Source organism: Cydia strobilella, chromosome 25, assembly GCF_947568885.1.
Source record: "Cydia strobilella chromosome 25, ilCydStro3.1, whole genome shotgun sequence".
NCBI lineage: Eukaryota > Metazoa > Arthropoda > Insecta > Lepidoptera > Tortricidae > Cydia > Cydia strobilella.
The window spans coordinates 981,603-1,008,299 of NC_086065.1; the positions used below are offsets into that span (position 1 = coordinate 981,603).

The 26,697-nt window shown below is 36.7% G+C and overlaps 1 protein-coding gene across 2 annotated transcripts in view; it reads right to left on the bottom strand.

The window, feature by feature from the left end:
• The window catches only part of LOC134752810 (protein daughterless), a 172,012-nt gene that overhangs the window by 104,097 nt on the left and 41,218 nt on the right, over positions 1-26,697 (bottom strand). Inside the window, exons 2-3 of one of the 2 annotated variants that reach the window (XM_063688558.1) lie at positions 22,024-22,076; positions 15,010-15,105 (exon numbers count right to left, since the gene is read on the bottom strand). In XM_063688558.1, coding sequence (XP_063544628.1) covers positions 15,010-15,105; positions 22,024-22,076 — 149 coding nt within the window. The remainder of the gene's footprint in view (positions 1-15,009; positions 15,106-22,023; positions 22,077-26,697) is intronic. The other variant, XM_063688559.1, reaches the window with a different exon arrangement.

A 26,697-nucleotide genomic window follows, 5' to 3' on the forward strand; every position in this document is an offset into this window, starting at 1 on the left:
TCAGTATAGTATGAAAATATTAGTTCCAGTGAAATTCCGCAACATGGCGCGTGATCATATATTCCTGGTCAGGCTTTACTTACGTGTCAAATATATGCCGTTTTATGTAAATATTTGATTTTAAAATACGAACTTGTTTCATGCTTTAGTTATTCGAAAAACAGATAAATGTATAAATACGTAGAAGGAATAAATTCACTTTATTTGCAAGCTTTTATTTCAGTTGCAAATAACGCAATATTTGGGCCCATCGAGCTGATCTGATGATGGAGACAGGAGGTAAACAATAGAAATTCTGTGAGAAAACAACGCAACCTAATTGTGTTTGGGTTTGTTACATTGTCTCGATGGGCATTTAGTTCCTGTTGAAAGCTTTTTTTCCTTTAGCAAAGAAAGTAAAGGAACTACTGTAAAAAAATGCCTTTTTATATTTGTTATTGTTTGTTGTTCAAAAAAAAAGCATTAAGTAATGCATAAATAAAAGGTTCTGATGGCAATAGTGCATTTTCTAGAAACTGTTTTTCTCCAAAGGAGTGAAAATGACATAGACATAGTATATAGAAGTAGTTATAGACGCGCCACCGAGCGACCGGGGGTAAGAGAAAGAATATTCATATAAAATTTGGGCAGCATAGGATTTTTTTCTCTTTCACTCTTATAAATTTCGGTATTTGGCCATCGCCTCCTACCTCTGATGCCACCCGGTCGGTGATAAGGACAAAGCATGGCACTATTTTCTCTTTCCTCTAATAGGAATCGCAATAAGACTATCTTTCTTTATCAAAGAGTGGAAAATGAAAATGATTTTATATACTCTGGCAACCCCACTTCGTAAAAGAAGCGCGAAATTTAAGTTTTCTATGGGAGGACAAGCCAAGATCCACTTCGGGTCGTCGCGCCACAGCAGTAAGTAAGTGAGTATGGGAGGACAACACTTCGCGCCTTTTTCTCCTGACTGAAATAGCTTGCCAAACTATAGCATCAATTATTTTTATTTCCACCTAAACCTGCAATCTCAACCCCCAATTGGCACCAGTGTCATCCCATAGACAATTCCCACGCCGCCAGGAAGCGTCCATAGACCCTAAACCTCCCATAAAAAAAAAACACCCGCATACGAGCGAACATCTGTCGCACCCACACACACGTAGTACCTGTCTCTTTCTAACCTGTTATATCCCCCATATGTACGTCTTTGTCAGGTGCAAGGTATTTAAATTCGAATAAGGAATTATATTTAACGGTAGGGTTATGTAAGGTAAGTGTTCGACGTTTTTAAATTTATTTGTTTTTTTTTTATTAAAATTATATGTATGTATGATAACGGCAATCATGAGACATTTATGAGAAGTTTTGGAGTATTTTGATTTCTACAGATTTGCGCGTTTGTTGAATGACGTTCGTACTTACGTTTCCGTGAAAATACGATGGATTGTGTCACAAGGGAGCAAAATGACATATTTACGGCGAGGGCGTACATTGAATCCTAATCGAAGCGAAGGATTCTATAATAAAATTCTGAGATTAACGAGGGATTCTAAAGTGGAATCCTGAGCGTAGTGAGGGATTCAAGTGTGTTTAGTTTAGTTTGATGGATATAATTTTGCTACCATGTGACACATACTGCTTTTCACATCACCTATGAGGTAATTATGATGTTACAAAAATTATTTAAGCTAAAAAAATAATGTGCAAAAAAATGTGAAAATAGTGTCCTAGAACAGAAAAGTGGTACTTTGATCCCTCCTAGCAGGGAAGAAAAAACCCTTTTTCTAATTGGTGTTGTGAAAAATAATTATGCTCTACATCCGTACACACAAGGTGTTAAATACAGTAGTCGCTATTTTTGTTTTAAAAGCTGTGTATAATTAAAATAAAGAATTTCAATTTGACTGCTTCAAAGCTACCTTGACAGTTGACAGTGGATTTGCGAAATATGACAGTTATTAAATGCCCTAAGAGCAGGTAGGAAAGGTGTAAACTGTTGCTCCCATGGGAAAGGTACTTTCTTTATACAGCGAAAGGTGTTTCATACCTTCAATGTGAACACCAAAATTAATAATAACAAATGTTTGAATAACTTTAACCCGCCCATGGATTTTTCGTACAGTCAAGTGTAAAAATATGGGTGCATACAACTTACTCAAAAATATGTCCCATAGTTCTTTCCGGTAACGATTTTGGAGCAAAAATGTAAAATTGATAAATTTAGTCGTTGAAATTATACACGTTTTGTTACGTAATATCTAAATAACAAGTATTGGTTTCTATTAGCACGTCTTCTCATCTTGCCTTTTAATAATGAGGTCGCGAGCGTGCGTCGCCGGTAATATATGAAGAGAAGGGGCAGTTTTTAAAAATTCATCAAAAAATGATGGTGGTAAATTATACAAATTGATGTATAATAACCGTTTCAGCAAATGTTGTTGATTGCTTAAGTATTAAAATTCCGTTGAAATTAAGTCGATTTTTCAGAGAAGTTGTCACTTGTTTTGAAGTAATTTCTGGAGAAAATTGATTTCGTCCCTTTCATTTACACTACTTCAAAGTCATAATAATAAAATTGTAGTCCGTAAAAGGAGGAGAACAGGATATTTGTAATACAAATTACCATTTTTAGCCGTCCAAACTTTACGAAATTTACAAATAAGAGCGACAAAATCAGTGCTTTACGCGCGTTTACCTAAACTTACATCAGAAAAAAAAACATTTCTTATTTAGTTACTCTGTTTTAAAAAAAAAATCTATAAAACGGCAAGATGAGAAGATGTGCTAATAGAAACCAGTACTTGTTATTTCTATTACGTATCAAAAGGTGTACAATTTCAGCGACTAAATCTATCTATTTTATATTTTTGCGACTAAAATCGATAATGGGCTCTTACTTCGCTGACATATAAGCTATGGCACAAATTTTTGAGTATGATGCATGTATGATGAGTGCACCCATATTTTTACACTTGACTGTACAATAGATTCTCCTTTTTGGACGTCGCTGAAATATATAGGATTTTAGGTTATTATCACCGAAGCCTTATTTTATTGTCTACTTTATTTGGTGAGTTTTAGATGTAGTTGGGCTGGTTACAAGAACTCCTCATTCTGGGCGGTATAATTACGAAACGAAACGCAAAACGAGACTTGTCCCGTAAAAAAAGTATGTAATTATCCGTTAAGTTACTAAAGTATTATAAGTTTTTAAATCTTAGAGGAGTTTTAAAAGGACATACGGTGAAATTGCGTAACTTTTTAACAAACACATCCCTCACTACGCATTCTCGCTCATAACTCCTTTTTACCTTAATAGTGGAGTCAATATAAAGTTTAAGTTACATTAAATGCACACTCAAATTTTTCTACATGGGTGAATGCTATATCATATTGAATACCCGTCTGTAAAGTAACAACTTGATATCAGTTCCCGTTTTTGAGAAATAAAACTAAATAATTCGTTAAAATAGTTATTTGTTATACAAGGGTGCAAAGTTGTATTTTACCCGCGAGTGTGGAATTGAAACACAAGCAAGCGAAAGGATTCTATAGTTGAACCACGAGCGAAGCGAGTGGTTCTAAAATAGAATCTTGAGCGTAGCGAGTGTTTTAACACACGAGAAGTAAAATACATTTGCACCCGTGTGTAACACAAAACTTTTCCCCTCACTATAGCGAGGAAAGTGCAACATCCACAGGCGTTAGATCATCATTTTTGTACGATATTATAACAAAAAACTCTGAAAATTCTGTACTTTTACGTAAGAAGTTTTTAAGTAAAATTTTTGTTGACAATGTTGACATTTCTGACGTATGAAATGTCAATGATGCGTTTTAAAATTGCATCGACTTAACTTGTGCGTTCAGAATTATATTTAACATAATGATTAAAAAACAAACGTTTATTATGGAATTTTAAGGTTTATGACTTAAAATCATTAAATAAAGCTAAATCTGGTATTTTTTATTAGATTCTCAAACCATTTATTTAATGATAATTAATATCGAACGAACCATTATTACGAGCGTTTTACGTTTTGTTATCTGTCAAGCTACTTAAACACGCTCCATCCAAGGTCAATTTACTTTCCCCACTAGTGGATAAAATGCGTTTTTCCCCGCTTGTTTTAAAGGATAAAAGACGGCTTTCCGAGCTAGTGAAGGGAAAAATAGTTTGTCACTGTCTTGTTTTGAAACTGAGCCAATAAACCATATTCAACTTGCATCTCACCCCTCATTATTACACATGTCTTGTGCAACCCATTTCCGACCATATTGCTATAACTTTACGATCTAAAATCCCAAAACGTGCTGTACATGCTAAAAAAATATTCAAATCGGGTTCAACCAAATTACCAAACTAAAAGGATCTTTAAAACTATACTCATAAAAGTTTCGTACTTTCATGAGTTGATGCTCCAATCGAAACTAAACTTTAAATTGTACGCTATAAAGTTGATATTAAAGCGTGTAACATGTTGCCATTTTTCTTATTTAATACGAGCTAAAGTGAATCTTAAGTCGTATATATAAGGTTGATTTTTGATTATGTTATAGTGATCTATATAAGGGTCGCCTGCGCACCCTACTTGTTCAGAACAGGGTGAGTATTCAATAATGTTGGAATTCGTAATTAAATCGAGGGTTGAAAGAGTTGGTGCATTCAATTGATGGTGATAAAATATAATGAACATCGGACGTATATGTATGGTTTATTTTTATTATGGTTTCACTTGCGTATGATTGGGAATAAATTTTATTAGGGTGGTCAACAACACACATCAACCTGGTATTGTTATTTTAAAAAAAACTTAGTCTTACAAGAGTTACGAGTACTTATTTGGGTTCCTTTATCATCATCCTAGAATTCCATAATCATAAGATACTTTTCATCCCAGAATTCATCCCCAAAAGTGGTGCAAATGTAATGAAATTTGGGATTTAGTACAAGTATAATAAGATGGAGGGGTTGGGGAACGGTTAAACGTAGTGTTTTAACTTTTTTAGGTTCATATACAGGGTGATCAATCCAAATGGGTCAGTATGGAGAAGTCAGAAAGTATGAGAGATAGCGACATCTGTTCTTAGCATAGAGTAACTTATACTAGAACGGTACTGTCATAGTAAATTTTGTAACCCCAGTAAATTCACTGCCATCTGTCGACACACTTTAAAACTAAAATTGAAGATTTGTAAAAATACGATAAAATGTATTTAAATATGGATAAATGATTTTTTTTATTTGCATTAATTATTTTTATGATTTTGACCCATGTTCTTTCACTGATATGCGTTAAAATTGTTAAATAACAAACGAAACCGTCAACGGCATCTATACGACTGTAGGCCAAAACTAGTAGCGCCCTCTGAACGAGAATCAAATTTTCTTGATTTTCGAGGCACGTTTTTTCCTTAGACTGTATCCATCTATTACGGAGTTATATCTATCTTTGGTTCTTAGGAACCATGGCTTCGATTTTAGATTTAAATAATAATGGCATTCAATTTTTTTTAACCTTTCATACATAACCTTATACTTTCAGGATCAATTATACAAACAAATACTACACGCGATTACATAAAGAATATTGACCAGGTTCGATTCCCGGTTATGTTTGCGAGTTAAAAAAAAGTTTGAATGTCATTATTATTCAATCTAAAATCGACGCCATGGTTCCTAAGAACAGATTTCGCTATCTCTCATAGTTTTTGATTTCTCCATACTGACTACTGACCCATTTGGATTGATCGCCCTGTATATATAGGTATAAATAAATAAATAAGTGTCAATCATGAATCACCGCTAAATACTTCCACTTGAGACTGAACAGCCCTGATTCATGTACGGACAGTCTCCAGCCTGCTCAAGATCATTTTCAGGATACTGTTGATGCTGGCCTTTGGTGTTGATGCTGCGCACAATCATCGCATCACCTCTGTATTTTTATCTGTCGAAAGTCCCGGCTTTATTCCCGGGACCCTTTGGGGTTTGTATTCGAAATTCGAATTCGAACCTTAGCTTTATTCGAATTTCGAATAAAGCTAAGGTTCTCGGTCGAAAGTTCCCTGGATTATTATTAGCGTGATATCGTGTGCGCGGGAGTCGGCACGCGATTGGCGCGCGGCGCCAGGTGCAGTGCCAAGCGAGTAGTGGTGGGAAAGTCGGCATCTTGTCGATATTGTTTAATATGTAATAATGAGGCATTTTAATTTAACCTTCAGTCTTTCAGTTCAGTCTTCAGGTTCAGTCTAACTATAGTCATATTTAAATCACGGCTTTAAACTTTGTCCAAAACATTGGCAATGACATTAATGATCGTCAGTGTTACGGCCCGGCCACGACATCGCGCGGCGGCGGCAGCGGCGAGCGGCGGCCATAGGTTGGAGCGAGACACAGCGATCGGACCTTTCGTTCCCACCTATGGCCGCCGCTTGCCGCTGCCGCCGCCGCGCGATGTCGTGGCCGGGCCGTTAGGAACTGTAGAACTAGCATGGTGGGCACATAATTAAATGGCAATGACTTTATTAATTGAAATACCAAGGTTCAGCAAAACATCGTATCGTTTACATATGTAACTAATATTTTAGCAAGTATTTTTCCTGGAAGACAGGAATCATCATTTATTTTTAAAAAATAATAATGCTATCAACATCATGAATAAAAACTATAAAAAGTGAAGTACAAGATACCTTTACACATAAATAACAAAAACACACCACACCACCACACGCTACACCGCACCGCAAACTATGGTGCACTTGCTGGACTGCCCCGCGTGCCCGCACTCCTGCTCTGAATCCGACCTGAGAGACGCCACGGTCCGGGCTGTCAGCACCGCTGCTTTCTGGGCATCCACTGTTTAGGGGAACCTCGACACGAGAGAAGAAGAAGAATAACAAAAATAACGCGTTACATTAAAAGCTTCGATAAATAAAATGTGCTGAGTAAATCAGAATTTTTATCGACAAACAAACACGAGGGCAGCACAAGAAATTAAACTGATTCGAGAGCACACGATTATAAAACGCTTACAAAGTCGTTTACAAAAACAAGCAAATTTCTTAATCACTCAATATTCAGACCACACACGGCAGGATTCCATCAACAACGAGACGCATAAAAATTTGGAGTAATGCAATTATTAAGATTGCATTTTTTGTGTCATCAATTTACTCAATTATTTATTTTGTACAAAATATTACTGACAATCTTCATATGAAATTGCGTAGCCTATATTATACTTTCAGTTTATATTGCACATAATTGAAAGACAAAAAAATAGACTAAAATGACCATCCCCTTCCCCTTTATCTCAGAAACTACTGGGTCTAGTTTTGAAAAAAATACATAAAATAGTTCTTTACCTATAGATGACAGGAAAACCTATTAGAAATGTGCATTCAATCAAGCGTGAGTCGGACTTAATTACTTAGTTTTTGATCCGACCCCTACGGGTTTTTTAAAGACATTTCACTTACGTTTCACATAAAAAATACATTGTTAAAAATTGTGTAATGTACGGAATCATTGGAACACCAGTCCGACTCGCACTTGGCCGGTTTTTTTTTTAAGTTTTTTCTAGTCGATAATTTGAAATTCATTTGATATCTATTGAAATAAAATTTTACAGCATTACAGCTAAGGGGCGCCAATGCGCTACAAGGTAATAAAGTTATACGATAAATATGACAATAATTAATAAGCTACCTATGTTGATTCACAAAAACGTAAAAAATCTTTAAAAAGTTTATAATTTTTGTCGGCAAACAAGTCGCAGTCAGGTGCAAAAGATAAAAAAATGCTGAGGAGTGTCCGAGAGCGGACGATTGGAGATTGGTGTGCTATTGTGAAAGGTTCCATTCGCTAGGAGGCGATGGCTACGACCACGTAAGAATAATCGCAGGTATAATCTTCGACATCTATCGATATTGATGCTCAAAACATCCCTACACGCAAGGGAGGACACAAAAAACCGGGAGCGTGCTCATGCTCACAGGTATAAATGACACACATAGCGACGGGAGGGATTCCACGACCGCGACTATTCGCAGAAACAATCATACACTTTCATATGTACCATTTTCAATCAAAAGGGTACTTATTGTCGGTTGTCAATAAGGCGCTATTTCCATACAGCTTCAATTTGAAATCAACCTTATTGACAAGCGACAATGTGGTACCTTTTGGTTGAAAGTGTCACATATTAGTTTTAACTGCATACTTTTCTTTCATCTCTTGAAAACAATGAAAATTCGGTCGCTATATAACAGGACCATTTTAAATAATTTCTTTATAGGGATGGTCCGACGATCTGGTTAAGGTCGCGGGGAGCGGATGGATGAGAGCAACGCAAGACCGGTCGTTGTGGAGATCTCTGGGGATCTATCTTGTAATCTCACACCACACACACTTCTCAACGGTCTCATTATATGCATACAACCTTAATATAATGGGCAATAAGGTCGTGTATACATATTTTTGGCACTTTGTCAGTATCGATATTTTTAGACGTGACTGTACTAAGTACCTAAAACGTATTCCCACGTACTGACGCTGGATTCGAACCCACGTACGGAAACACTTCCTCTACCGTTACTGTTATTAATGTTATTATTGACGTTATCATGTGGGCGGGCTCGGATTCGAACCCGTTACCCTTGCGTTGGCATTTCCGATGTGTTTGACACCTAAACTTTATTTAATAATACAAAATTTCACAATAAGGTGTTAGTGGGTAATCTAAGATATGACGGCGCGCTCCGTACCCGCCGAAGGCAGTCCAATATAATGAGGGCTATCGTTTTTTTGCTCACCAGTTGGCGCCTCTGTTGATGGTGGTCCAAAAGACTAAAGAACAGCTGTCAGTCATTGAAGTGACAAGTGACATTTGACATTTCGAACTATGGAAAAGACCACCATCTACACTAGCGCCCCTAGCGGCGAATTCATACGCGTTAGCCCGTGTCTAGTCACTTTAGTAACATATTGAGTAATCGCGGTTTTAAAATTTCGAACCATGTCAAAATGTATGGTAATTCAGTCACCAGGTCTTTTTTAACTAAAAAAAAAGGTGTTACATATATTATACAGTGGTAGCAAAAAATATAACTAATAGCATTTTGAAATGAAAATCTCATTTTCCGAAAAAAGTGACTAGACATGTTCTTTCCGTGTACCCTTCAATTGTTAATGTGATCAGCCGTTTTCGGCTCCCCTTTTCGAGAAATAACATAAAATTAATAAGTATTTTAGAAAAGGGACAGTATTAGGCACAGTCGCCATCAGATATATCGGAGCGGACAAGGCGCTCAAAAACATCTGAGCACGCCTCTACGAGGGCTACCGTTTTTGTGCTCACCAGTTGGCGTCACTGTAGATGTAGGTCCAGAAAAACAGATCTCAACATTCTTCTATGCTTATTTTTATAAAATCAATACGTTCTAACATAGAGTAACTTATACTAGAGCGGTACTGTCATAGTAAATTTTGTAACCCCAGTAAATTCACTGCCATCTGTCGACACACTTTAAAACTAAAAATGAAGATTTATAAAAATACGATAGAATGTATTTAAATATAGATAAATGTTTTTTTTTATTTGCATTAATTATTTTTATGATTTTGACCCATGTTCTTTCACTGATATGCGTTAAAATTGTTAAATAACAAACGAAACCGTCAACGCCATCTATACGACTGTAGGCCAAAACTAGTAGCGCCCTCTGAACGAGAATCAAATTTTCTTGATTTTCGAGGCACGTTTTTTCCTTAGACTGTATCTATCTATTGCGGAGTTATATCTATCTTTGGTTCTAATATACACGAAGGTTTTTAACGTCTAAATGTGACATTTTATCAACCTGTTTAATTTTGCATATATTTTAGTTTGCACTTTTTTTAAACCACTAACATTTATTGAGCTATATTTAGTGTTTACCATGATTAATCAAAGATGGACAAAGATTTACCACAATTATGAATAAAGAGTGAAAATTCCCGAAAAAAAAGCTTGAAACCCCCAAAACATCTATCATCTCATTTGCAATAAAGTATGGTCGAGTTTGGTATCAAATGAAAGTGCTCGGTTTACACACTTAAAATATTGTTTTTTAAATTACGATACTAAAAAGATTGGTCAGATTTATAAAAACGACATAAAATAAACAAAACATCGGTAAGTATTTCAGATGTCACAAGTGTGCCGGTCACGTGACAGGTTGGCAATAGTCACGCACGCGGTTAAAAGTGTGACCCGAACGCGACCTATCAGCTCTACCCTATCGTCACTCTTTTGATATAACTTACAAGTTTCGTATTATTGAACGAAAACATTACGTTACGTACGTACATACGTTTTGAAATATGATAGAATTAATTTTATATTAAAGGAAAAATTGAAAAATTTACGCTTCCAGACTTGAACCTGCGACCTCTGCAATCTGTGCATCGTCAGCCCATTAGTTTAAAATTCCAAAATGATTTTCATATTTCATTTAATAAATACATAGAGTAACTTATACTAGAGCGGTACTGTCATAGTAAATTTTGTAACCCCAGTAAATTCACTGCCATCTGTCGACACACTTTAAAACTAAAATTGAAGATTTGTAAAAATACGATAAAATGTATTTAAATATAGATAAATGATTTTTTTTATTTGCATTAATTATTTTGTTGATTTTGACCCATGTTCTTTCACTGATATGCGTTAAAATTGTTAAATAACAAACGAAACCGTCAACGCCATCTATACGACTGTAGGCCAAAACTAGTAGCGCCCTCTGAACGAGAATCAAATTTTCTTGATTTTCGAGGCACGTTTTTTCCTTAGACTGTATCCATCTATTACGGAGTTATATCTATCTTTGATAAATATAATAAGGAATAATTCGAAGATCAAATGCTAAAAGGAAGTATTGCCATTGTTTATATGATAGTGAATGAAATCACGCGCGCGCGCATTTAGCAACATAACGTACATGGCTGGGTACGTTCGTACGTTATCGTAAACGCCCACAAGGAGGATAAGGCACGTACCGACCTACAGACTACGAAGTTTGTTATACTTGCATTCAGAGCATAGTCTAGTATAAAAGAGCTAAGTCCGTCCAAAGTGGATATAATATTATAGAGCGGTACTGTCATAGTAAATTTTGTAACCACAGTAAATTCACTGCCATCTATCGACACACTTTAAAACTAAAAATGTAGATTTATAAAAATACGATAAAATGTATTTAAATATGGATAAATGATTTTTTTTATTTGCATTTATTATTTTTATTATTTTGACCCATGTTCTTTCACTGATATGCGTTAAAACTGTTAAATAACAAACGAAACCGTCAACGCCCTCTATACGAGAGTAGGCCAAAGGTAGTAGCGACATCTGATCGAGAATCAAATTATCGTGATTTTCGCGGCACGGTTTTTCCTTAGACTGTATCCATCTATTACGGAGTTATATCTATCTTTGGTCCGTCTAAAGATGTATTTGCACAGACTTTGACAGAACCAAGTTAAGAAATTTGACTTTTTAGGGTTCCGTACCCAAAGGGTAAAAACGGGACCTAATTACTAAGACTTCACCGTCTGTCTGTTTATCCGTCTGTCACCCGGCTATATCTCATGAACCGCGATAGCTAGACAGTTGAAATTTCTACAGATGATGTATTTCTGTTGCCGCTATAACAACAAATACTAAAAACAGAATAAAATAAATATTTAAGGGGGGCTCCCATACAACAAACGTGATTTTTTTGCCGTTTTTTTGCGTAATGGTACGGAACTCTTCGTGCGCGAGTCCGAGTCGCACTTGCCCGGTTTTTGATGACATTCCACACTTTGTTATTGCAAATGCCTTGCTTGATCCGTCTCGACGATCTCTGTCTATAACTATAGGTATACAACATAGCGTGTTCCGCATGCCTCGACAAGGCATAGTTGTTATAGGATGCGGTATTTATGTTTTCTGCATTTCAGCTTTGTGCGTATGAAACACCTTACTGCTATATTATATTATGACTCAAATTTGACTTTCCTGACCGCTGTCATAAGCACAAAAGTAGACTAAAGCCAAAGATAGATATAACTCCGTAATAGATGGATACAGTCTAAGGAAAAAACGCCTCGAAAATCAAGAAAATTTGATTCTCGTTCAGAGGGCGCTACTAGTTTTGGCCTACAGTCGTATAGATGGCGTTGACGGTTTCGTTTGTTATTAAACAATTTTAACGCATATCAGTGAAAGAACATGGGTCAAAATCAACAAAATAATTAATGCAAATAAAAAAAATCATTTATCTATATTTAAATACATTTTATCGTATTTTTACAAATCTTCAATTTTAGTTTTAAAGTGTGTCGACAGATGGCAGTGAATTTACTGGGGTTACAAAATTTATTATGACAGTACCGCTCTAGTATAAGTTACTCTATGCTAAAGCATAATAAAAGTACATTAGACATTAGCTTATTAACGCAACGCAACGCAATCTATAGTCCGTTTTTTTAGCATTAGAAAAAAGGTAAACAATCTTGACCTATGTTTTTATTGAAAAATATTGTAAAACGCTTTAAAAATAGTTTTTATTACTTATGAAAGCAAAATAATGTAAAATATAGTATATGATTTATAATTGTTACATATTTCTTCTTCTTTTCCTTTGCCTTATCCCACATTAGGTGGGGTCGGCTCTCCTTATCCTTCGGCGCCAAGACGATCTGTCTTGAGTTGTCGTGTTGGGTAGTTGGGCTTTTTCCAATAGTTTGGCCATACTCGTCCACCACGTCAGAGGGGGCCTTCCTCTACCTGTTTGGCCTTCTGGCAAAGCTAGAGCTTTTTGCACGACATGGCCGTCGTCTCTCCGCATAACATGGCCGTACCACCTTAGTCGCGTTTCGGTAAGTTTTTCGGAGATGGGAGTGACTTTGAAGCTGCCTCATATAAGTTCGTTTTGTATCTTATCTATTCTTGTAACTCCACCTGACCATCTAAGCATTTTCATTTCGGCCAAAAAGCTACATTTTTTGACGTGAGTTTCCTTAACCGGCCAGCACTCAGCACCATACAGCATTGCTGGTCTCACCGCAGTTTTGTACACCTTACCCTTTGTACGTATGGGCATTCGTGGATCACAAAGAACTCCGTATAATTGTAACATATTTGCTGTGACTAATTTTTCAAAAGTGATTTTTAATAGAAATTCACGTCAAGATCGCTTACCTTCTTTCTAATGCTAAAAAAACTAACTATATGGCGCAATTAGAGAAGGCTTAACAAATGTAGTAAATGAAGTATAAAGCTTTATTATTATTCTTACTTAAAAATTACACACTAGTACTTACGTGACTCGAACATCACTATAAACAACACATACTAAATCAACAATAGATTGAAAATTTTAAAAAAATACTTTAGTCACACACTACGACGACATTCAACTACAGTCACAAATAAAACCAATCTGTAAAATAAAACAAAACAAGTGCCAAAAAACAACAACGAAAGTACTAATTTCTCATTGAATTCGTGTTATCGTAAAAACTCAAAGCAAGTGCTAAATACAGGTGCCGGAAATCAACAAAAAGTGCCAACATGGTGTACAAACAAATTAAATTAATTAGTAAATGAGCGGCTTTGTCAACGTCATCTCAAATGGTTATCGAGGATTTTGGATATAATTGTATATAGCACAGATATAAATATACCATAGATGACGCAAATGTATAGATAATATTTTCTCTACTGAGCTCGTTCACTTACCTGTACTAACAATGACAGTCTGTTAACAAAAGCCATTATTTATTTTGTGCGAGCGCGTGGCCTTTGTGCCTGAGGCTCACACACAATGGCCACGCGCTCAGGCACAATGGTCACGCGCGCACAAGAAATAATGGCTTCTGTTTAACAGAATGCCATTGTTTACAGGTAAGTGAACGAGCTCAGTAGAGAATTTTTTTCTATACCTAGTTATACTTCTTGTACCTACCCAGTTTACACAATAAATATTTCTGTTATCTGAATGTATCTACTTCGCGTGTACGAACCCCAACAAATCCTCGGGGTTGACTGTCACTCTTGACAGTCCACGCGCGTCAGTTGTTGCAACCGGACGTCCGTGAAAACTTAAAAAATGCCTCGTTGCGTGATAATTAACCGCAACAGCTCAAAAATTGCGAGCACTCAAAGGCAAAAACATATTTCCTATCACAGGTAAGTAATTTTTAAATTATATTATGCGTAAATTTTGAATGAAAAAGTCGGCAAGCTTGGTTTCAATACAAATCGTGATATTTGTGTCACCTAGCGTATATATTAAATCTGTGGTCTATAGGTACGGGTGTCGTCGGTGGCTCAATTTGGAAAAAGAGGAATTTAAGCAGGTGACTGTATAGAGGTGTTCAAGGAGTTCTGTAAATGCCTCGTTACCTAGAAATTATTGGGCAGTGAAGAACCTTAGGTGGTGCTGGAGATGCCCCCGGTCCTGGTGGTGGCAGTTGAGCACCTTCCTTTGGACAAGTCTACGGTACTAGGGATCAGGACAAGGAATGAGTGAGGGACCAGCAACATAACGGTGACAAACAATGAGCCTTCTTCACCCATTTGCGGTGGGTTGTCTGCATGTTGGTGGTGCTGGAGATGCCGGCGGCCCTGGTGGTAGCCGTTGGACACTTTGCATTGGACAAGCACTTCATTCTACGGTACTAGGGTGCAGGACAAGGAATGAGTGAAAGGACCAGCAATATCAATTTAAATGACAAAATTAACGAAGACAACTATGAAAGCAACAACAACTCTTAAAGCTCCTCACCCATTGCGGAGGGTTGTCTGCATGTTGGTGGTGCTGGAGATGCCGGCAGTCCTGGTGGTGGCCGTTGGACACTTTCCATTGGACAAGCACTTCATTCTATTTACAGTACTAGGGTGCAGGACAAGGAATGAGTGAGGGACCAGCAACTTAACGGTGACAACTATGAAAGCGTTCAACATCAACAACTCCTAAGATGCTCCTCACCCATTGTGGAGGCACGTCTGCATGTTGGTGGTGTTGGAGATGCCGCCGGTCCTGGTGGTGGCCGTTGGGCGCGGCGCAGGTCGCCGCCACGCCGTACTACGTGCAAACGTGAGGTTAGTGACAAGTAAATACAGTAGTTAGTGACGTGGGGAAATGTTTGTTAATGGGTGGAACTGGAAGATTTAATAGTATGTATAAAGGTGCGGTTACAGGTGTGGTTACTAAGAATAGTAAGTATGAGAATTTTAATATACGGTGTAAAAGAAATGGCCAAAGGAATTATCATTGTGAAATTGTAATTGTACATTTATAATAAACATAATAAGATGATGTATTTATACAGTACAGGGGCCTAGTCAACATGACAGTCTTACATCGGTAAACGTCGATCGAAAAGAAAAAATGTTTCGGGATGACAGATGCAACGAAATATCACGTCATTGTTTCACTTTCTATTGGCATTTTCTATTAACGATGATCACTTGACTAGGCCCTCAGTATTGTGCATTGCTTGTAAGTACAATAATAATCGACAGTTCTTACGAAGTTGAAATGATGTTATTTGGCTAATGCTCTAGGACTTCTAGACAATACATCATAATTAACTTAGTTATTCTCTTGTCAGTTGAGTATCTTCCAGCTTTCCCTATCCTGCGCCATGTCTTTGACTTTTCCTTTCACTTGATCTAAAAAGCTGCGTCTGGGTTTTCTTCTGCCCCGCTTGCTTCCTACCCGTCCCTCCAAGATAGTTTTAAAGAAGAAGTCTTGTCGTATTAATGTCTCTAATGTGTCTAATCATTTTTCCGCGTCTAGACAATACAGTTTGCACGAAATAGGGTACTTTTAATAGCTAATTGTCAACTAATTCAAACCAATGTCTATATCAACATCGACTTATAGTAAATACAATATTAGCTGACCTTCGTCAAGTGTTACATCTCATTAGTTAGTTGTTTTATAAAACGCCATTTTTTTAAATCGCTATGTATAAATACATCTCAAATTTCCCGGAGGCAAAGCTTATACCAGTTTCAAATATAGTGTAAAAGGGTGTTTAAAAAACGCCCTTCCCTTATCGCCAGTAACTTAAGGGTTGTAAAAAGGAAGTACAATGTAACTACAGAAGGCTCACTTCGTATGTGACTGCCCGTTTTCATGTTATATTTGTTATCCGAATATAAACTGGCATCTAGTCTTCACAAAAGTCAAAATATTTTCAAAATTATTAACGGACGTGGTCCCAACAAACTTCCCAGAGGCACGCCCATTTTAACTGGTTGTTGAATAATAGGTAAGGTACCTCTCATTTTTACAGTAGGAGATTAAAAGGTAACTTCCACGTTTGCTTAATGTAAATTTTTGTCCGAGCAAACATATTGTATAATTTCGCCAGCGACACATCTGGATCACTGAAGATAATCTAAATTAAGTATCTAAAGTAAATATTTGTAAGATGATAAAAAATTATACATGAGGTCCCAAGATACTCCCCTGTGACACCTTATGTCCTTATGTATTTCTTCTAGTTGTTGAAGAAAAGGTAATTAACAGTGTCAAATGCATTAGAAAAATCTCTCAATTATTGCACTACGATTTTAAAAGCCAAATCTTGAATTAGCTAGTTTAAATGCCTAAATTAAGTATTTTTCCAAGCAGACCTACTGTTAACCTTCGACAGCGACCTATCCGGATCACTTAAGTGAATGCGACAGTAAAAACGGTCGTCGACCTTTAGTTTTATGTCCGCAGTTCGGGACATGTCCGCTCCGTCTTATGGCTACTTGTAGTCCTCTTTTAAGACGGAAATTATCTTCCTACTGTAATAAATAACGGGAGATTTTCCTAATGCCTTTGATACTGTTAAAGTCTAATATAGCATTTTTGTATGTAAAACTTCTACTGGCTCTAGTACCTACCCGCCATATATCTATATATAGGTATGTTACTTTAATGTTCATGTACTCATTTCGGGTCATCGCGCCGGCCAAGAAAGTAGTACAATTAATTATAATTACATATACAAAAGTCATTTTTCTTCTCTCAAATAAAAGAAAAAATCCTCATCTTATTTCGATTCCTATTAAAGTGTTTTCTTGTTAAAACGAATCGCTTTTAATTTCCGATCAAAAGTCAGTACTAACAGCTTAATTACGCAGAACCCGTCCGTCTGTCCGCCCGATATACCAAACCACCCAAACCTGTCCGTGACAATACGGCAGATGTTTAGCAATCCCTTACGATAGTACACTATAGTTCAATAAAAACGGGGCATTTTGACTAGATTTTTTTATAGATAAATACTGGATTTTAGCTTAAGTGTATGTTGCAATGCAGTTATATATTTTTTAAATGTAAACTAGTTCTGTTTGATGAGGGTTAATTGTATAAAAAAAAAGGTTTGAAGGCTGAAAATAAATGATAAATAAAAACTGATAATGACATTCCTACACATCTCTTTAATTGTAAAGTAACGATGTAGTTAGTTCTAATAGATCATTAATAAAAAACTTCTTAGAAGTCTGGGTGGCTCAGTTGGGAGACCCCGCTGGAGTATCGATCCAGAGGCCGTGAGTTCAAGTCTCACCCATGGCAGTAATTTTTCCTCTTTAAATTTATTTTAAGATTAATAGAACCCTCCACGCTTTTAGATTAGTGCTGGTAAAACCTTAAAGTTTTGGGATTCGATTTGACTCAGTATTTAGGGTTCCGTACCCAAAGGGTAAACACGGGACCCTATTACTAAAACTCCTCTGTCCGTCTGTCACCAGGCTGTATCTCATGACTCGTGATAGCAATACAGTTCTGTAGGTATTTAATAATGATTTAAATTTCAATGTAGGCAGCAATTAGTACTAATATTAGGACGGACGGTGGACGAAATTAGGTTTCATCCATTAATTACGTCACACGAATTTCTAGTTTTTTTACCCCTCCCCCTCCTTGTCACACTTGGTCACATTTGAACCCCATATTTTATGAAAATATGTTTGACAAAAGAAATATTATAGTAATTTTATAACAATTATAACTGTACAGCGAATAAAATAATTTAAATTAGTTCAAGTGTCGTCACCAAGTTTGTGTCTCCCCCCCTCCCCCCTTGTCACAACATATCACATTTTCTTGACCCCCTCCACCCCTAAACGTGTGATGTAATTAATGGATGACCCCATAGAGGTAACGGCAACCCTACATAAGCTGCATATACAAAGTACAGTCGCACACATTGTCTCCATCTTCCGTTTTATGGCCGCCAGACTCTTTGTACAGTCACGCCCAGATTTACGATCTCTTACGAAATATACATATTTAATGACTAACGTTGCGTCTTTTATTGGGCTTAGTTTTGTGTCACAAGAGGATAAGTATTAGAAGTTTAATGTGTTTGTAACTACTGATGAATGACGAAACGGTGATAGTTTATGGAATTTGGCTATCTACAGCTTACAGAAAACCGCAGCTAAATAACACTAGACCCTACTAATAGTGTTGTGTTCCTGCCGGTGAGTAAGGTTGCCAGAGATCGAGGGAGAGGAGTGTTAGGGTCGGCAACGCGCATGTAACTCCTCTGGAGTTGCAGGCGTACATAGGCTACGGAGACTGCTTAACATCAGGCGGGCCGTATGCTTGTTTGCCATCGACGTAGTATAAAAAAAAATCATCATAAACTTAGATGATTACATCATCTTCTAATTCTACCAGTTTTAATCGAACGAAATCTTGAATCATCTTGATTTCTAGGGAGTGGACAGCCTATTTTTCCGATATTGGGTGTCTGTACACCGAGATGAGAATCGGAAACAACGATGTACAATGTATGACCTACTTGTGACACATTTTGCAATTTTCAATTTATTTATTGTTAAGTAGCATTAGTATACATATAGTTAAATAGTGTAATTGTGTCTGTAAATTTTTCATGGGTGATCCTTGCTTGGCTGGCTGTCAATAAGCGTTTTATTTATTTATTTATATTTCTTGTGTCCGCGCCAGTATCATACAAAAAATCGAATCGTACTTAATGTAGGGTAGGGCAGGAAACAGTGGCTCAGTCGCCCCAATATCGCCTCTATCATGTTGGAATTAGGTTGAGTGAGCCACTCGGCTATTTTTCCGAGCCACTGTTTCCTACCCTACCATACATCTAAATATGCATTGTAACATCTCGACAATTGGGTCGTGATCAAGTATTTAAGCACCTGTTTGACCTGTTTCGCTCCAACATAATCAGATATGTCAGCTCTGACAACTTTTCAAAACCACCCTGTATGCGACCAAACCCGTAGCGACACCTGTCTATCCGGCGAGTACAGGTACTTTAATTGCACTAAAATACAGCCCTCAGATCAGTCATCTAGGATCGTGGCAGAAACATGTCCTGTGGTAAACCACAGATAAATTATGCCATTAGGCCAGCCCATTACAATTATCTAAATATAGTCCAAACTAATAGGGAATATTACGCGAAACTCTGCGTAGAGGGCGCTAGGGCGCCACTACCACAATCTGAGGGTCTATCGTGAAACAAGAAAATGTCTATATCTAACATCTCTGTCAGTCTTATTCGAGCGATAATGAGGCAGATAGCGAATTTTCGGATTCGCGTTTCCCGGTAGGTCCTCTGTAAGCAAACCGCCTTGATGCATCAATGTCATATTTTATTATCTCTGAAAACTTAAAAAACCTGTTAAAGGTACAGTATGTATAAGTTACTCTATGGTTTACTAAAAAGGCTAGTCCTGCACTCTGGTGGCAGAACATTGCAGTAATATCCCCTATTTTGTCACGAAAAATGTAGACACGAATTGTCGATATCCCATACAAACTAAAATTTTCGTAGCTAGAAATCTAGCTTTCGTTACTAGAAATTGTAAAACAAATAAATTAGAGGCAGGAGAAGTTTTACATACAAAGTTTGTACTCGATCTAATTTATTTGCATTACAATTTAAAACTAGTACCAGCCAGGCTACCACATGATTGGCGCGAGAGTATATCGCCGCGACAAAGACTACCCGTCCCCCCCTTTAATTCATATGGTTAGTAAAAGACGGGTGGTCTATCTCGCGGCGAGATACTGTCGCGCCAATCATGTGCTCGGCCTACAGCGGTCGCAGCATGGTTCCATCTTTATCGATTGTCACTATGCCCGTCACTTTCGCACTTACATACTTGTTAGAACGTGACAGGCATGGTGACAGGCGATAAAAATGCGACCGTGCTACCCGGCCAGCACCGGTATCATGGTCGCGTTTTTGTCACTTGTCAAATCGTTCGTCACTTTCGCACTTACGTACTTGTTAGAGCGTGACAGGTATGGTCCATCTTATTAGCCCCGCAGACTTAGATAAATGATACGTTAATCTTCAAGGACATGTTTCATACAATTTAATCATGTCATTTTCGGTTTAAAGATCTTTATTTCTCAAAATAAACTCTATAAGTAAATACAAAGTGTTATTGTTCCTTTTGTGTGAGCGGTCGCCCATTGTGTACCATTGTCTCTGACAATGGCACGCGCTGTAGCACGCGCTCAGACTCAATGGTACACAATGGGCGCCGCCAACCCAAAAGGAACAATGGCTTTTGTTTAACAGATTAATTTCTTAGGCGAAAAAATCATTTGAGAAGATGCAGACTATAATTTCAATTGTATGAAACAGCTTTTTGGCGGCGGGTTCATGTGACTCAAATTACAATTCTCAATTTTTCTGAGGGACAGGGGGTGCGACCCTCGGTGCGGATCGTACCTGGTCCAAATAGATCTCGTTAGCCATTCAGCGCGGTAACGCTGCCAGCGTAATGGGGACATTTGGGCCAGGTACGATTCGTGACGGTTATTTTATTTAACTAAGGTTATTATGTAACAAAAAAAAATTACGAGGCCTGTTGCGGATTGCGGATATCATCATTGGTATTTTTGGGACTAAGCATGTTGCTGATTTGCATTTGTAGCCACCAGACGAAGCCTGCGTTGCGGATTTCTTGCATGCATCTAGAGTATTTTTTAAGATTTTCTCAATGTCTGTATTTTTTTAATGTAGTGTGCACATCTTTATTGTATTGTAAAAAAAATACTTCCTCATTTACAATTTAGAGTTGCTTAACTATATTAACTTTAAGACCGGTCTAATCCACGACCAAGCATCCATTTATATTACTTAATAATTCAACCCTCAATATGCAAAAACAGCAGTTTTTACCGAAACAGCGGTATATCATGATTTATTCCTTGTAAACGCTGAGCCCGCGCCCTTTTTACATGTTTCCTTTTTGTCCCTTTCTTTATGGAACTATGTTTTACCCTCGTTGGGATATTGTAAGAAATAAGTACAAACTTTTATAAGGTATTTTATATTTTAGTGATATTCCTAACTGAGATATTTTTAGTGAAAGACGCTAACGAACTAAGTTGTTTTAGATTAGACCACTTTTAGACGCTATAAAAACCAGACCATTGGTTAGATGTTAGATGATGATGTAAAAGACAAATTAATAATTCGAATTTATTCAGCTTCCAATATTTTGTACGAATATATTTTTTTCTCTTTTATTATTTTTGACTATTTGGCTATGTGCATTACGTGGAACTAAAAGCTACGATGCATGGCGCAGATAAAATATACTTTCGCAGTCCCAAAAAAACGTCAACGAATGTATCCCATAGCTGCCAGGATGTAACCACACACATGCACATAGCCAATACAGTCGAGTTCATAAATATGTATACATTTCTTCGCCTTATTCCATTGCAATAAGGTGAAAATATGCGCCATTCACAATCAAAAGGGTACTTATTGTCGGTTGTCAATAAGGCGCTATTTCCATATAGCTTCAATTTGAAATTAACCTTATTGACAAGCGACAATGTGGTAACTTAACTGTATTCGGGTGATAAAACGAATTTGTTTAGTTTTGAGATTTTATACGACTTGGATGTTTTGATTTAATATGGCTTGGATGATGATTTGTAAATATTTTAAATTAATTTCTCATATACAGATAAAAAACTCACCATTCCATTGTCCATTCCTCCATACGGTGACTGGTAGCCTGCTTTTTCTGTGACTGCAAATAAAAACTGCACATTAATACCAAAATACAGCGCAAAGAATATGTGGTATTTTCTATAAAAAGGGACCTTATTGTCGATGGCGCTTACGCCATTATAAACGATGCTCCGATCGACAATAAGGTCCCTTTTCATAGAAAATGCCCCATATAAAAACATGACATGACTAGGGTCGGAACGGAATGATCTATTTTTGCACAGAATTTGCAGTGACAGAGTGTGGCAGTGACACCTCACAACCTCACATGTCAAATTCCTATGAAAACATCGATAGGTGACAACTAAAACTCATTTATTATTAAAGCAAGGACCCTAAGCACGATGAATGTGTCTCGCCCATGATGGCGGCCATCACTGCCACTGTACGAGTGGGACAGCAATATAATTGTTCACGTGCGATAGAGATAGATACAGACCGGTCAAAGTATGAAATTGTTGGTGCTTAGCGTCCGAACTTTACCACAAGTTCAGAGCCATAATTAGTGAACCATAGTACAAAAACAAGGTTCATTTTTAAATTAATTTTTAACAAGGAGAAACGTCTGCGCACGATGCTATTAAGCTTAGAATAAATTTAAAAGTGGATAAATTACTGCCTTGGGTGAGACTTGAACTCACGGCCTCTGGATCGATACTCCAGCGCTCTGCCAACTGAGCCACCAACACCTCATCCATAGTCAGCAAATCTTCCCACTATATGGGTCTAGACCCTAGCGACATCTACCGTAAGAGCGTTACACTTCTTAAACGGCCACCGGAGTTCCAAGTCATATTGGAAATTCATCAGTTACGATGTGCTACCCTTTCTAAATTAATTTACAAGCAGAAACTTCTGCGAACGATGTTATTCTTTAAACTTTTAAATTTATTCTAAGCTTAAGATTGATTTTTGTTTAATAATCATTTCAATGACTGAGTTTTGGTTGTCACCTGACGATATGACGTTCATAGCGGCACTCCCGCACTTTGTTAATTCATCTGTGCAGAGTTAAAGACAGACTATAGGGTTCCGTTATTGCCATTTTGGCTAAGGAACCCTAAAAGTCATTTGGTTTCTCGATTGAAGTATGGTGGTGAAGTGTTTCGACTTACCGTTCACGTGTTATGCCATTTTATATTACCATCCTACAGTTTTACTTTTAATATCCGCCCAATATTTGTAATTTTGTATAATTCCCAATTTAAATACTCTTATAATTGACACCCAAGTTGACACTCAATTTAGCATGTCTATGACATTAAGATTAAAGTTGCTGACTAATAAGGCAAATAATGGGGCATTTACCTTAGCGCAAATAAGCCCTGAAAATTACGAAAAAATATTTCAAGCAATGTAGCGTAGAATTTGAAGCAGATTGTGCAAACATGCGATCGCAGATTTTTATTATTAGGGTTGTCCCTGGCTTAGTTATTTTGTAATAATAATAACTTAATAAATACCCAGATTAAATAGAGACCAATGTATGTGGTTCATTATTTGCCAAAAATCAATTGTCCGTAAAATCAGCAAGTATGTAAATCAGATTCTAATCCCAGAACAAAAAACATATCAATCTCTCTCGTACACATTTAAAATTATCTGAACTGAAACTTATTTATAAATTTTTATATTACATTTTAAGCCTACTAGACTAGAGATTAAGGTTGATTTTAGTGCATTTTTTGTGTATATTCTATAATAAAAGCCGATCTGATAATTTCAACCATCAAGTTCTTCTACCAGCTTCTAAAAATTGCAAGTCCATAACAATTGTAAAGTGCTATAGAAAAATGTGCCTTAACATTACGAAATAATGCTCCTTTCCCAAAACACATTATTGAAGTATAATTCCTTTTAAACAAATACTGATACAACTGAAATGCAAATTAGGAATTCCATCTCTATTGAAAAGAAATAAAGTTGTTTTTGCAATGAAATTTAAAGTTGAAAGGTCGATAACAATAAAACTAATCCAATAGGGAGATAATAAAGAGTCTACTTTTGTGACAACCCTATGTTGAACTCAGTACGAAAAGAGCGTATGTAACTTAATTTTAATATTAAATTTAGGCTTTTTATATCAGAAAGAGACTTGAGTATGAATTAAGCTGTTTCAAGTTTGGTTGAACATAAGATTAAATCTCTTTTGTTGATAAAATTGCATGGAAAGCAATTGATTGTATCATTATTTTTAATACAGGGTATCAATACACTATGCCGCGCTCTACAATTCATGACAGTAGAGAGTAAGAGTTTTGAATGATTCACGGTTAGTTTCACTAGACTTATATTGACCGGGATACAGAACAACAATTCAAAAGGTAATCACGGTCTTTATCCCGGTCAATATAAATCTAGTAGAGAGTAATTTGAGGTGTTTCTAATCATAATCATTATAAGTGAACATTTTAACCTGACGAGGGGTTTTCTTTGTGAATTTTCATAGGACGACGTTTTCATACTAATTGACAGTGTTGGTTAAGACTCAAGTTATTTGAGTCCTCAGCTTCAAGACTCGACACATTTTTTCACTCATATAATTCTGTCGAAACTCGAGTTATTTTCAACTTGTTGGAGACCCGAGCCTTTTGTAGAGAGTTGATTTTGCATTGCCTTAATGTAAAATACATAAATAGTATGTTGTGTTTTTATGTACAAAAATTATCCAATAACAATTTATTTTAATGTTAATTAGATGAAACCTATAAATTAGTAGATGGAGTCTTTATTGTGAGAAAGTCCTTTTGAGTTGCGCTTAAAAAATACTCAACAAAGGACTCATCTTGAGGCTTAAAATAAAAGACTCGGAAGTTTTTTAAACCTCTTAAAAACCAGTCGAGGTTTTTCAAATTTATTCAACAACACAATATCGACAGCTGTCAAGTGTCAAATAACTAATGTGTCTAAATCTCACATGAGCATAGCCTAACCTATGGATGGTATAGAAAGGATCGCAATCTCTTATGGCAGAATTGTTGTAAAAGTGACCGCGTTAAGCTTTAAATAATAGTTCCTAATCTCTCCGGTGGCGCTAGTTAGGCTCTGGGACATGAGTATAACATGAACCACATAAGGCAACAAATAACCCGACCAAATTACGTAGGTTGTTTTTGGTAGTATTTCGGTGATTGGTGGCGCCGCCTAATTACTGTTTTTTGATGGACACTTTTCATACATAGAGATTTGGCTCCTTTATACAGTCTCCATGGCCTAACCTGTATATGAGGTGAGGTTCTCGGGAGGGGAAAGCAACGGGCTTTAGTTTCAATTAGTCCCCCCCCCATTAGTTAAGCTATTCTAAATCAGCTAAATCGCCGTGCAAGTGACAGGAGGGGTGAAGCCCTGAACGCAGTGAGGCGCGACACGCGACATTGTTGCCGGAAATAGCGTAAATGCTATTGCTAATATAGACATCCATACTAATATCAAAGATAGATGTAACTCCGTAATAGATAGATACAGTCTAAGGAAAAAACGTGCCTCGAAAATCAAGAAAATTTGATTGTCGTTCAGAGGGCGCTACTAGTTTTGGCCTACAGTCGTATAGATGGCGTTGACGGTTTCGTTTGTTATTTAACAAATTTAACGCATATCAGTGAAAGAACAAGGGTCAAAATCAAAAAAATTATTAATGCAAATAAAAGAAATCATTTATCTATATTTAAATACATTCTATCGTATTTTTATAAATCTTCATTTTTAGTTTTAAAGTGTGTCGACAGATGGCAGTGAATTTACTGGGGTTACAAAATTTACTATGACAGTACCGCTCTAGTATAAGTTTCTCTATGCTAATATTATAAATGCTAAAGTGTGTCTGTCTGTTACCTTCACGCTTAAACCGCTGAACCGATTTTGATGAAATTTGGTATAGAGATAGTTTGAGTCCCGGGGAAGAACATAGGGTAGTTTTTATCCCAGAAATCATCCTTTAAGGGGGTAAAAAGGAGGTGGAAGTTTATATGGGAAATCGATAAAAAGCAGATTAGATAAGAAATAAAGCTACCTAAATTAATAACAACGCAGATTAAGTCGCGGGCAAAAGCTAGTAAGAAGTAACCTTACTTTCTCCCAAAGCAACTCAACTCGCAATTTCTCACCATTCCGCGTAATTGCTTTTCGTCAAAATATTTAGCCAATTTTCCGAATTAAGCAAAACTGAATTAGTTGAAGTTAGTCCATCAGAGCAGAAGCTATTATGGTAATATTCCTCATAATCCAGCCATTTAATAGCCTATTGTCAGACTTTGGCACATTAACCTTGCCAGCATCTCCACCAACTTAGCATCTTTTACTAATTTCAACCTTAATTTTAGGTACTTAAGGTTAATTTTCAAGTTGTTTTGGTTTAGATAAGAGTATATGAAATTAAAGTTGGATTGTAAACAAAAGACGTTAGGGTAAATTGTTGGTTTTTGTTGTGGTAAAGAGTTATTAAGAAAGCTATCTATTCTCGGTGCTTGGTGATTAGAGATCGAGATTTTCGAGTGTCTTCCTTCCAGAACGCTGCTTGCTGACAAATATTAAATCTACAGTTGTGTGTAATTACTAATTAGCTGGTATGTGTATACCTAATTTCAAATTTGTATGCCTCTCGGGGAAGCATAGCGTTCTATAATACTTTTTTCAACACACCT